The sequence below is a fragment of the Narcine bancroftii genome, chromosome 5 (genome assembly GCF_036971445.1).
Source record: "Narcine bancroftii isolate sNarBan1 chromosome 5, sNarBan1.hap1, whole genome shotgun sequence".
Lineage (NCBI taxonomy): Eukaryota > Metazoa > Chordata > Chondrichthyes > Torpediniformes > Narcinidae > Narcine > Narcine bancroftii.
Window position 1 is genome coordinate 190552154 of NC_091473.1, and position 13238 is coordinate 190565391.

The following is a 13238-nucleotide window of genomic DNA, read 5'->3' on the forward strand; positions in this document are numbered from 1 at the left end:
AGTGACAGCCAGTGGGCGTAGCAACCACTGATTGGTAGCCGATGGGTGGGACAAGATGAGTAACAGCCAGTAGGCGCAGAAATTTGTAACTGGCTGTCGATGGGCAGAATAAGAGCCAATGATCGCAGAACTACCTTAGTGGCAGCCAATAGGCGTGGTAACTACAGAGTAACAGCCAATCAGATGCAGCACTGTCTGAATGGCAGTCGATGGGCGGAATATATCCACAAAAACAGCCAATGGAACACGTCAATAACTAAACAATAGCCAATCATACGCGGCTGTGATTGTGGGACAGCCGATTGGAGGGATAACTGCAAATAGGCGAAGCTTAAACAGAATGGTAACCGATGGGTGGGATAACTACGGAGAAACAGCCAATCGTACGCGGCGCTGCATGAATTACATCAGCTGGTGACCTAACAGCCAATCAGGCGCAGAACTGTCTGAGTGGCAGCCAGTGGGCGACATTGCATCCAATCAAGTGCGGCGCTGGCTATGCAGCAGCCAATCAGTGTCACTGGGCGACGCGCGGCGATGGAGTCGGTGCGGCCGCAGCCTGCTGCTCCCGGTGGGGCTTTCCGCGGCCTAATGGCTGGGGCCACGGGTCCGGGGGCCAGGCCTGCAGCAGAGCTCGGACCGGCAGACGAGCGGAGCCGTGCAGTGCTGCGCGAAGCAGTGGAGGCGGTGGTGCGGAGCTTCGCCAAACACACGCAGGGCTACGGCCGAGGTGAGGCGGTGCAGCGGCCTATCCCGGGCCCCAGAGCATCGCCCTCTCCCATCCCCTGAGGGCCCTGATGCACCACCCTCTCCATTCCCCCAGGGCCCAGTGCAACCTCTTTCCCATCCCGCAGGGCCCCAGGTGCATCACCCTCCTCTCCCTTCCTCCCCAGGCCCCGGGGGGGGGAGGGTCCAGTGCATCATCCTCTCCCTTCCCCCCAAGGCCGGCCGTGATGCACACCTTCTGTTTCCCCATGCATCCAGTCTCTCTTCCCCCAGAGTCTGGTGGTACACCTTCTCCCTTCTCCGGCCACAATGCATCACCCTCTCCCTTCCCCAGGCTCGGAGATTGTCCAGGACTTTAGTCACGAGGGCATATTGGATGAAGGAAAAGAAGATGATGAGAAATTGTAGACGTGGAAGATAATCTTTTTTTTCTGAAGGCAGTCGTATTGAAATCAGGGCACATGTTCAAAGGTAAGAGTCAGGAGATTTAAAGGGGTAGGCTTTTAAACTCTGGGGTCGAGTGCAACACATAAACATACTGGAGAAACTCAGCAACTCAAGCAGCATCCATGGGAAGTTATGGGTGACCAACGTTTTAGGTGAAAGTCTGCCGGCACTACGATTGTAGTAAAAATACACCAAAATGCTGGAGAAACTCAGCCGGTCTTTTCAGCATCCATAAAAAGCAAAGATATATCGCCGACATTTCCCCTTCTGCAAGGAATGAGCCAAGAACAGGAAATCTTGGAATTCAGCCCCTGCCGGCTGGGGAAGGAGTCCAGACCAATTGGATATTATAAGGGGAAAGATAAGAATTTATTATGTTGTGTGAAAGGAGACAGGGAAAAGGAAAAGAGGGAGAGTTGGGGGAAGCATGCGGGGGTTAGCGAAAGCCAGCGAGGTCGACATGAACGGCATTTGGTTGGAGGAAGATGAGGGGTTGTACCTCCAATTTGCAGGTGGTCTCAGTCCGGCCATGCGTGACAGGCACGTCAGCAAGGGAGTGGGGAGCGGGGAATTGAAATGGGTGGCCACTGGATGATCCGTGCTTACTGGGGGTTTTACTGGAGAGGAGCGAGTGGCCCTTCGTATGAGCAGAAGGCAGACAGGCATTGGAATAGAATGGTGGGCAGGGGGGGAGGAGCTCAAACTAACAGGTCAATGGTCAGAAGAGGGGGAGGGTAGAAGCCGGGAAATGAGGAGGGGGTGGCAGAAGGTAGCTTTCGGAGAGGAGAAGGAAGGGAAGGGGGTGGGAATATGGGGGAATGTAGATTAGATAGGGAAGTTAAAAATGGCAGATGCAGTTAATCTGGATCAGTGTGAGGTGATGCATTTGGAAGGTCAAAGCTGAAGGATGATTACAGGGTTAATGGTCGGATACTTTACAGTGTGGAGGAACAGGGGGACCTTGGGGTACAAACTATACATCCCTCAAGGTTGCTACACCGGTTGATAGGACAGTTCAGAAGGTCAATGGGATGCCGGGGGATTGAGTTCAGGAGACGTAGAACACCTGACGTTTCTTCCTTCCCCTCCCCTCCATTTCTCCCCGTGTCAGCCCCCCCCAGAGTTTCTCCCTCCTTCCTTCCACCTGCCCCACCCCCTGCATCTGTTCCCCTACCCACCCCACCCATGGTGATGTGAGTGGTTGGTGACCGATATGTGGCTTCTGCTTCTCCACCCACCCCCTCCCCCACAGTGAACGTGGTGGAGGCCCTGCAGGAGTTCTGGCAGATGAAGCAGAACCGAGGGGCCGACCTGCGGAATGGGGCGCTTGTGGTCTACGAGATGGTCCCTTCCAGTAGCCCACCCTACGTCTGCTATGTCACTCTGCCTGGGGGTAGCTGCTTCGGCAGCTTTCAGGTACAGGGAACAGGGCTGGGATGGGGGGGTGGAGGGGAAGGGCAGTGGGAGGAGGAAGAGGTAGGAAGACGGGGAGGGAGGAAGGAGGTCAGGGAGGGAAAAAGTGGAGGGACAAAGAGGAGGGGAGGGAGGGGAAGGAGAGATAAGGGAGGGAAGGTAGGGAGAGAAAGTCAGGGGAGGGGGAGAAGGGAGGGAGAGAAAGAAGGGGGATGGAAGGAAGGTGGTAGGGGTCAGTGGGTAAAATGGATCCTGAGGTTAGAGGACAGGGCACAGTGCCAGTGGTTAGGTTTGACTTCAGGTCAGGGCGCTCAATGTCTGGGGTCAGTGTTCAGGAGGCTGTCTGGGTCATGACCTGGGGAGAGAGTTCGGGGGAGCTGGTGTCAGGGTGCTGTGCTGGATGGAAGAGCTTGCAGTCCTAAGATCCACCTTCCACCATCCCCCCTCCCCCACAGCTCTGTCCCACCAAGGCGGAGGCAAGGCGCAGCGCTGCCAAGATCGCCCTGATGAACTCCGTGTTCAACGAGCACCCGTCCCGCCGAATCAACGACAGCTTCATCGAGAAGAGCGTGTCTGAGGCCCTGGCCTCCTTCAACGTGAGTGGGGCAGGGGTGGGTGGGAGAGGCATGTCCCCCTCGCTTGGGATCTAATCCCACTCCCCCATCTCCCAACTCCTGACCATGAGAGGCACCACTCAACCCCTGTGGCGGCCCTCCATGCGGCTCGCCACCCCTCTGGGAAGACCCCTCTCCATGGCTCGCCATTTCCCCCCCTCCAATCTCTGAGGTCCCGCCTCACCAGTGGTTCTGCATTCCTCCCCGCAGGGTGACCGGACTGAGGCTGACATTCCCAACATGGGCATCGGGGCATTCCGCTTCATGCTGGAGTCCAACCGGGGCAAGTCCATGCTGGAGTTCCAGGTCAGGCCTGGGTCCGAGGGGGGGGGGGGGAGGTGTGGGGGTAGAGGGAGGGAATGTATGGTGGGTCTGTCGGTGGGGGGGGCGGAGTGGAAGCAAGGGGCTGGGGAAGGAGAGGAGGTAGGAAGGATTGGGGGCATCAGGAGGAAGAGAGGGTAAGGGGGGAGGGGATTGAGTCGATTTTTACATGATATTGACTTGCACATGTAGATTAAGGAATGAACGGCTCTGTGGCCAAGTTTGCAGAAGGTCGGTGGAGGAGCTGGCCGTGTTGAGGAAACAGGGAGGCTGCAGAAGGACTGAGGCAGATTGGGAGAACGGGCAGAGAAGGGGCACAGTCATGCACTTTGGTAGAAGAAATAGACATTTTTTTAAATGGGGAAAAGTGAAAAATCCCAGTTGGAAAGGGACCTGGGAGTCCTCGTGCAGGACAGCCTGAAGATAAACCTGCAAGTTGAGCGGGTGGTAACGAAGGCAAATGCAACGCTGGCGTTCACTTCAAGAGGAAGAGAATACAAGAGCAGGGATATGACGTTGAGGCTTTAAGTATCATGGGCTCCTCGTTGAAGAAAGGACACGCTGACCTTGGAGAAGAGACTCACAAGGACGATTCTGGGAATGAAAGGGTTATCTTTCGAGGAGGGTTTGATGGCTCTTGGCTTGAATTTGTGGGCCAGTCATTGGAGTCGATCCTCAGGGACGAGGGTGCGAAATACCTCTAGGTCCAAGCCAGCCCTGTTTCATGAAGGGAAGATCCTGCCCAACCAACCTACTGGAATTGTTTGAGGAACTCTCAAGTCGGGTGGACAAGCACGTCGTAGATTTGGATTTTCAAAAGGCCTTTGATAAGAGGCTACTTAATGAGATGGGAGCCCACAAAGTCACAGGAAGGATATTAGATTGGCTGACAGGCAGGCAGCAAAGGGTGGGAATAAAGGGATCCAATCCTGGTTTTAGAGGCCAGTGACTAGTGGCGTTCCACAGGGGTCGGTGTTGGAGCCGCTCCTTTTTAACAATATCTGTTGATGATTTAGATTACAGATTGAATGGTTTTGTGGCCAAGTTTGCAGATGACACCAAGATGGGTGGAGGAGCACGAAGTGTTGAAGAAAACGAAAGGTTACATAGAGCCTTGCACAGTTTAGGAGAGCGGGCGAAGAAATGGCAGATGAGATCCAATGTGGAGAAACGTATGGTTGGACATTTTGGACAAAGAAATAAACAGGCAGATTATTATTTGGATGGGGGAGAAAATTCAAAATTTGGAAGAGCAAAGGGACTCGGGGGGCGGGGGGGTGGGTGTGTCCTCATGCAGGATAACCACCGGGTTGGATCGGCTGTAAGGAAAGCGAATGCTATGTTGACATTCGTTTCAAGGGGCATTGTGTATAAGAGTAGAGGTGTTGATGAGGCTCTATGGTGAGACCTCATTTGGAGAACTGTATGGAGTTTTAAGCCCCTTATCTTAGAAGGAATGTAACGACGTTGGAGAGAGTACAGAGATTTACCAGGATGATTCCTGTATGTGTGGAGCGCTTAGGGGCTCTTGGACTGTATTCATTGGAGTCTAGAAGAATGAGAGGGGATGTCATGGAAACATTTCGAATGCTGAAAGGATTGGATAGAATCAACATGAATTTGTAGGTGGGTGAATCTTGGACAAGAGGGTACTGTCTTAGAATGAGAAAGTACCCATTTAAAATGGAGTCGAGGAGAAATTTCTTTAGCCAGAGGGTCAGTGGATTTGTGGAATTTGTTGCCACGTACAGCTGATCATTGGGGGAGTTTAAGGGAGATTGGGGGAGATTGATAGGTATCTAATTAGTCAGGGGATATGGGGAGAGAAGGCCAGAACTTGGAACTAGATGTGAGAACAGTTTAGCTCAGAGTGGAGTTGTGGAGCAGACTTGATGGGCCTACTTCTGTTCCTTGTGTGATATCAGTGAAACATTTTGAATGTTGGAAGGCGTGGATAGGGTCGATGTAGAAAGGTTGTTTCACCCCCCCCCCCCCCCCACCCAAACCCCGCGGTGGGAGAGTCCAGGACAAGAGGGCACAACCTCAGGATTGGTGGGCGTCCACTCAGAACAGAGACACATAGGAATTTCTCCAGCTAAAGGGCAGTGAATCTGGGATTCGTTGCCTGTCTGGAGGCCGGGTCATTGGGGGTAATTAAGGCAGAACTGAAAGGTTCTTGGTTAGCCAGTGTATCAGTGGGGAGAAGGCCCGGCAGTGGGATCAATGGCAGGGCGGACACCTTGGGCTGAATGGCCTATTTGTGCTCCTGTGTCTTATGGTCTGTGGGCCGGGGGAGGATGGGTTGGAGGAGGGAGTTGTGTGGAGGTGCTGACCAGCGGGGCTGAGGGAGGAGGGGCTATCCTGTGTTGAGGGGCAGGGGAGAGGCTGACTGGGTCAAGGCAGGAGGGGCTTTCTGAGCGGGGGTTATTATGGGGGTCATTGGAGTAGGGGGGGGGAGAGTGATGATGTCCCAGGCCTGGAAAGAGATTCCGAGGTGTGGGGGAGGGGAAGGTACTGGCTCAAGGGTAGGATTTTCTCGATTTCCCACCATGACCTCGTCCTGGTATCCAAGGGGTGGGGGCGGGGGGCATAGTCCCTGCTTGCCATCCCATCCCTGCCGATCCCCTAAATTCCCCCCTCACCCCCCTCTCCCTCCCTCCCTCCAGGAGCTGATGACCGTCTTCCAGCTGCTTCACTGGAATGGGAGCCTGAGGGTCATGAGAGAGCGGCAGTGTTCAAGGCAGGTGGGTCAATCACCCCCCTGGGTGGGGAGGCGTGGACACCCCCTGGGTGGGGAGGCGGGGACACCCCCTGGGTGGGGAGGCGGGGACACCCCCTGGGTGGGGAGGCGGGGACACCCCCTGGGTGGGGAGGCGGGGACACCCCCCTGGGGTGGGGAGGCGGGGACACCCCCTGGGTGGGGAGGCGGGGGACACCCCCTGGGTGGGGAGGCGGGGACACCCCCTGGGTGGGGAGGCGGGGACACCCCCTGGGTGGGGAGGCGGGGACACCCCCTGGGTGGGGGAGGCGGGGACACCCCCTGGGTGTCCCTGGGTGGGGAGGGTTGAGGGAGAGGGGGTTATCCTTGGGTTGGGGGTGAAAGGGGACATCCCTGGGTGGGAGGGGTTGAGGAGAGGGGGTCATCCCTGGGTTGGGGGTGAGAGGGAGGAAGGGTCACCCCCTGGATGGGTGGGGGAGAGATGGTCACTCCTGGGTGGGTGGAGGAGGGGGGGGGGAAATCTGGGGCCAGTGTACCCTCTTCACCCCCCCGCCCCTGGATGTCAGTGGGCCCTGTGTTTGATGGCTGCTTCCTAGCCTCTGGAAATTCTCAGCTCTCTTGGGACAGGCAGCCTGTTGCAAGTGAACGAGCAGTTGCTCTCAGAGACCTGGGAACAGTGCACAACTGCCGTGGAACCTGCTGCAGGAGTGACAATGGCCAGATTGACAGAGAGACCTTGGGTTGGTAAAATCTCAGGGGTGTAGACCCAGGTCAATGGTCACAGGCTTTCTTTCCTAAACCCCTCCCAGGGGCGGGGAGACAAACTGGAAGGCAACGGTTAAAGGCGAGCGAGGATGGATTTAAAAGTGGGTGTGATGGGGAGGAGGGGAGGGGGAGAGGGAGGGAGGGAAAGAAGAAGAGGGATGGTGGAGGTGAGAATGGAGGGGTGGAAGGAGGTAGGAAAGGAAGGAAGGAGAGAGGTGGAAAGGGAGGAGGAAAGGGAGGATGAAAGGAGGGGAGGGGAAGGAGGAGGAGGGTAGAGGGGGACAGGGGATGAGGAAGGGGCGGTAGAAGAGAGAGTAAACCCCCCCCCCCCTGTCAACCCCTCCCTTCCCTCCTATCCCCAGGAGGTGCTGGCTCACTACTCCCACCGAGCGCTGGATGATGACATGAGGTCAGGCATGGCAACAGACTGGGCGTGCCGGGACAGGATGGCCCAGGGGCCATCGGCCGTGAACTGGCAGTGGCGGAACGTGAGCTGGAGGAGGCCCGCCTCGCTGGCCAGGAGCTGCGCTTCCCCAAGGAGAAGAAGGACATCCTGGGGCTGGCTGCAGCCCAGCTCCTCGGCAAGCCCAGCACTAACTGCTGAGCCCACCCCTCTCCCCCTCCCCACCACGATGAACACCACCCCCCCCCCCCCCCGCACCCAGTCAAGGAAAACCCTTCCCCACCCCCACACCTAGACATGGTGAATCCTCCCCTTCCCCACCTTCTCCCACACTCAGACGGTAAACCCACCTCTGCCCTACCAGGTAATGGTGAACCTCCCCAATGCTGGAAACTGCAGAACGTCTCTGTCCTCCCACACCCAGACATGGTGAACCCCAAACCTCTCCCACACCCAGACGGTGAATCTTCCCCCCCCCTCCCCCACCTGGTCATGGTGAACCTCCCCCTTCCCCAATGCTGGAGACTGCAGAACGTCTCTGTCGTCATGGTCATGCTGGGTCCCTCCACCAGGGGGCGTCGTGGTCGCGCTGGGTCCCTCCACCAGGGGTTGCTGCAGTCACGCTGGGTCCCTCCACCAAGGTGGTTGTGCATGCATTGGGATCCATCCACTGGGTTGGGAGGAGGGGGCTGTTGTAGGGATCCTTCCACCGGGGTGGGGGTTCCTAGTCCCTGTCTGCGTTCAGGCCCCTCCAGCGTTCTGTTTGCACGCACGAACCCAATTCCCGCTGCCCACGTTATCCTTGACCTCGCTGGGGGCACAGTCACTGTGGCCTCTACCTCCCGCACCTCCCCGCCCCAGCGCAGCGTCCTTTACCCTTCCCGTATATACTCCGCATCAATTTATATATTTTTTAACCTTTTCTACGATGTATTTTTTTGGGGGGTGCTGACTGAGACCGATTGTACAGGACCTTGGACGTGGTCTCCCTTCAGCCTCCCTCTCCAAATCCAGCCCCCCCCCCTCCCCCTCTCCATCCCTACACCTTCTTGTAGGCCACCACGCCAACCTGAACCAGAATCCCCATGGCCGCCGGATTCGAGCGCATCACACAAACGCCACAGGAGAAACTCAGCAAGTCACGGAGCATCCACGGGAAGCAAAGGTTGACGGCGCCCACGTGAAACATAGGGGGGTGCTCCTCTGATTTGCGGCTGGCCTTGGTTTGGCCGGCCCGAGGCCACGGACAGGTGTGTCGGTGTGGAATTGAAATGGTTGGCCACTGGGAGGTCCAATCTCCCTCCACTCTTCCTGACCCTCTCTCCCCGTCGCTCGGAGAGAGTGTTGATTGACCATTTCTCCCCTACGATCCTCTGTGCACCGCAGATCTTGCCTGGTCAGAACGCTGCCCGAGTTCGGACTGCGCCCAGGGTGGAATGGACCGTCCCCTCAACCCATCGCTGAAGCTCGCTGAATCCTTGCTTTGGTTCCATTTGGTGCACGGATCGGCCGCATCAAAGGGTCTTATCGGTACGGACTCTTCCACCTGGCCATTTGTGCAAGAGGAAATGTTTTCAGGACTGCAACGGTCTTGTAAATTGGGGGGGGGTGGGGGGGGGGGGGGGTGGAAGCATCTGCCTTACCCAGATTTTCCATTCAGTGTATTGAAGGACTGCCTCCCGTGGAGATGGGAATTCCTTGCTTTAAGAAGCAATGGAGGCTGCCTCGCTGAAGGTGTTTAAGATGGAATTTTGCAATGGGGGGGGAATTGAGGGTTCTGGGGACCGGGCGGCTAAGTGGAGCTGGGTCCATGGCCAGATCAGCCGGGATCGTATCGAATGGGAGAGTCTCCCTCTCTTTCTCTCATTAGCCCTTTCCACACTTGCTAATGGTCCCAGGAATCAACGGCCAATCATCCTTTAAAGGGTTTAGTATGGAAGTAAAATCAGCTCGACGCCGTGCGTGCATTGTGGGATCGAAACGATAAGTTTTTGCTTGAGTCCGGGGTCATTGAAGGAAGAGAAGATTAAACTGAAGGTTTAAATTTTGCTTTGGGAGGGAGAAATGTATAGCAATAGCGGGACCATTTGAAAAGAGCACGGGAAAGTTGGCACTGCGCGATCTATAAAAGCGGGAGTTGGGGTGATCAATGGTGGGACTTGACTTCCCAGAATGCCCTGCAGCAGAGAACCCCCTTCTATGAGTGCTCCATGCATACAGCTGTTTCGCTGCCGTACGGAATGTTGGGAAAGCAGGTCACCCATTGCTTTTTCCCCACCCTGTTTAAAAATTGCCCGCACCTTTCCGCGGTCCCTTGTAAAGGTTTGTGTAGGTCGGCACGACAACAACGGGCCGAAGGGCTCAGACTGTGATGTACGCAAAGCTTCATTATGTTATAATGAATTTTGTTCACATAAGATCATAATAAGGATTTAGGTCCACCTTCGTTCACCGTCACGGTTAGGAGTGGCCAGACACATTCCTATCCCGGGACACGGAACAGCCGATTTTGTGGGGCGCAAGAGTGACGGGGGTTTGTGTCTCTCTCCCCCTCTGATCCAAGGAGCTTATTTACACTTTTATATTCTCCACCAAGTGTTTTGATACTAGAGCAGTATTATGCATTTAATAATATTGGGGCCTGTTTTGTATTCAGAGGTTTTTCATTGAAATAAAGTTTCTTGCACATCCCGCCGATTGTGCGCGCTGAATTCTGCTGTCGTGTTCTCGCCCCCGATCTTCGGCTGCACCCCCCACTAACCACGGTGGGGGGGGGGGGGGGAGGAGACTGGCCTTTCGGCCCATTGGTCCTTTTGCGTTCTCCGTCCACTCTCCTCTCCTGTTTTAAGCCGATACCCTCCGGTCGCTGTGCTCGCGAAGCAAGGTCGACTTCTCTGAGGAGCGACCACAGATCAGAGGGGATATACGATTCTCAGACAGGGTGGACAGCCAGCAACTTTTACCCGGGGTGAGGGTTTTAGGGGAGAGTGGTGGGTGCCTGGAATGCATTGACGGGGTAAAGGGTGGTACAATAGGGACATTCACAAGACTTAGGTTCATGAATGGAAGAAAAATAGTGGGTTATGGGTGTAAGAGAGGGAAGGGATCTATTGTTTAGTAGGTTGGCACAAGATCATGGGCCAAAAGGCCTGAACTGTGGTGGAACATTCACATTTTGGCCTCCTACCCTAGAGGAAAAGTTTTAATTTAAAAATTAGACATGCAGCACACTAACAGGCCCTTCTGTCCACAAGCCCGTACCCCCCCCCCGGTACATTTTGAAGGGTGGGAGGACAACCTCGCAGACACGGGGAGCACGTACAGACAGTAGTGGATTGGAACCCTAGCGGCTGTAACGGCGCGGTCTGACCGCTTGCAATGACCATGCCACCCCTCTTCGTGTCCTCGATGGAGTGAAGACTGGTGATAGGACTGGTCAATTTCACAAGCCTCCAGTTCCCCACCCCCGGTCCTGTGCCTTGGCCGTGATGCAACCAGTCAGAACCCTCTCCGCGGTCCAGGGTCTTTGGTGAGGACCCCTGACGAGGTGCAGCCACCGGCGAGCATTCTCGCGTCGACCCGGAGGTCTCCAGACACGTTGACACCTAGGGATTTGAAGATCTTAACCCTTCCCGCTGCTGACCCGTCAATGAGGACCGCCCCCCCCCCCACCCCACAGAAGACCCCGCCAACCAACCTCCTCCGCTCCAGGAGAAAAGTCCCAGTTCAATCGTATCCTTTTCAGTCACGGTTTCTGACACATCTTTTATCTTCCAAATCGAGAATTTTATTTAATCAACTGCAACAGCTCCCGTGACCCGCGAGGACCACCCGACCCTTCCACCTTCGGTAGCCCGGGGCGGAGGAAGAAAGGGGTCCGCTGTTCCAATTCTCGACAAGTTGAAGCCATCCCTCCCCCTCCCCCAAGACGAGTTCCATTCGTATTCCCACCGTAAAATCTACAAAGCTATTTTGTTTTTTAAAAAAAGTTTGTTTCTCTTCTGGATTTTCTTGTGCATAAAAAAAATCCACAGCCCCCCCCCCCCCCCACTCCTGCCAACCGGCGGTGGGGGGGGAACGGCGTAGCTGCGGAACATTCCGGACAAAGATGCGCTGTCAATTGTCATTGGGGTGGGAGTGAAAAGGCTCTCTCTATGTGATGGGGTTTCTTGAAGCTGAGCTCTCCTGAGGCCTTAATGATGTTTAAAAAAACATTTGTTTTAAATTTAAAGAAAAATTAACCCCCCCCCCATAAATCAGTAAGATGCTGCTTGAAATTTAGGTCAACAAGCCTTTTGACCATCCTGTGACCGTTAACAGCACGGTAACAGGCCCACCCCATCAACCTACATCCCCGGTATGTTTCGAACGCTGGAGGAAACCGGGGGAAACCCACGCAGACACAGGGTGAACGTACAATCACCCCCCCCCTTACAGACAGCGCAGGATTGGAACCCCAGCCATGATCGCTGGCGCTGTAACAACGTCGTGCCAACCGGTACACTGCCCTTCACCCCCCACCACCACCACACTGACATCAGTCAGAGGCCCATCTTCCATGGAGCTGGTAAAAAGAATTACATTCATATTTATTTTTCTTGTGGTCACAGAGGTGAGGCTCACTTTGTACCCTTTTGTCTGCACAGGACCGTTTCAGACACACACACTCGCTCAAAACCAGAAACCACTAATCCTTGTGAGTACGTTAAGTAATTGCTAAATTAATCTTTTCTGTTCCACAGTGACCCTGTTTCTTCCCTGTCAGGAACCCATTATGTACAAGGACAGAATTCATTTCATCATTTTTCCCCCTTAACGTTTAGAGGGGCAAGTGACAATTGCCAATTAATAAGGCCACAAGATACAGGAGCAGAAGTAGGCCATTCGGCCCATTGAGTCCACCCCCACCATTTCATCATGAGCTGATCCATTTTCCCCACTCAGCCCCTCTCCCCATATCCTTGGATACCCTGACTATTCGTGTACCTATCGATCTCTGCCTTCAATACACCCAACGACCTGGCCTCCAACAGCCTGCCTTGGGAGCAAATTCCAGAGGCTTGCTGTTCTGGATTTTTTTTGTTATGAATTTATATATAACCATATAACAATTACAGAATGGAAACAGGCCATCTCTGGCCAAAGAAACTCCTCCTCATCTGTTTTAATCTTTCCTCCTGAAGTTGTGCCCTCTTGCCTAGACTCCCCACCCCGCTGTGGGAAACAACTATGCCCCATCAACTCTGTCCAGGCCTGTCAATATTCGAGATGCTTCTGAGGACTCCCACCACCACCCCCGCCCGCCCCATCCTACAGACCAAGAACCGTCAGACATTCCTCACATGCTAATCCCAGGAATCTTTGCTGAAAATCTCTGAACCCCCTCCAATGCCAGCAAGTCCCTGCTTAAACAAGGAGCTCAAACAGTCCCCCGTGCTCCGTGAGGGAGCAGAGAATATACCTCCCTGAGTAGTTGAGGAAGTGCTCCTCGGGGATGGGTTCTCCGCTTTCAGGTGGCCTCCCGACAGCCGCGTTCAGGTATTTTAGGTGGCTTTACATTCGGGTATTCCGGCCACCTTAGACAGGATGCAAGAGAAAGAAGGTTACAAGTGTGAGGAGGGAAGGGGTAGTAGTGGGTTTCCATAGGTCCACACAACATTGTGGGCCGAAGTGCCTGTGCTGTGCGGGAATGTTCTGAAACACAGGAGTGTCTTGCGGGGTTCTGGTCACAGGCTAGGAGACCAGACAATGAAGAGATCCAGGGGAGTAGATTTAGGAGGAGATGAGGGGGAACTGCTTTTTCCAGAGGGTGGGGAATCCCTGGGAATTT

At 54.9% G+C, this 13238-nt stretch overlaps 1 protein-coding gene across 1 annotated transcript; it reads left to right on the plus strand.

Annotated features, from left to right (window-relative positions):
- The first annotated feature begins 69 nt into the window (after positions 1 to 69).
- LOC138764433 (LIX1-like protein) lies at positions 70 to 7694 on the plus strand. Its single transcript, XM_069940358.1, is given in 7 exon segments — positions 70 to 730; positions 2426 to 2589; positions 3042 to 3182; positions 3411 to 3506; positions 6188 to 6265; positions 7368 to 7443; positions 7446 to 7694. Coding segments are annotated over 7 exon segments (951 nt in total). The 5' UTR covers positions 70 to 498; the 3' UTR covers positions 7610 to 7694.
- Positions 7695 to 13238: the final 5544 nt, after the last annotated feature.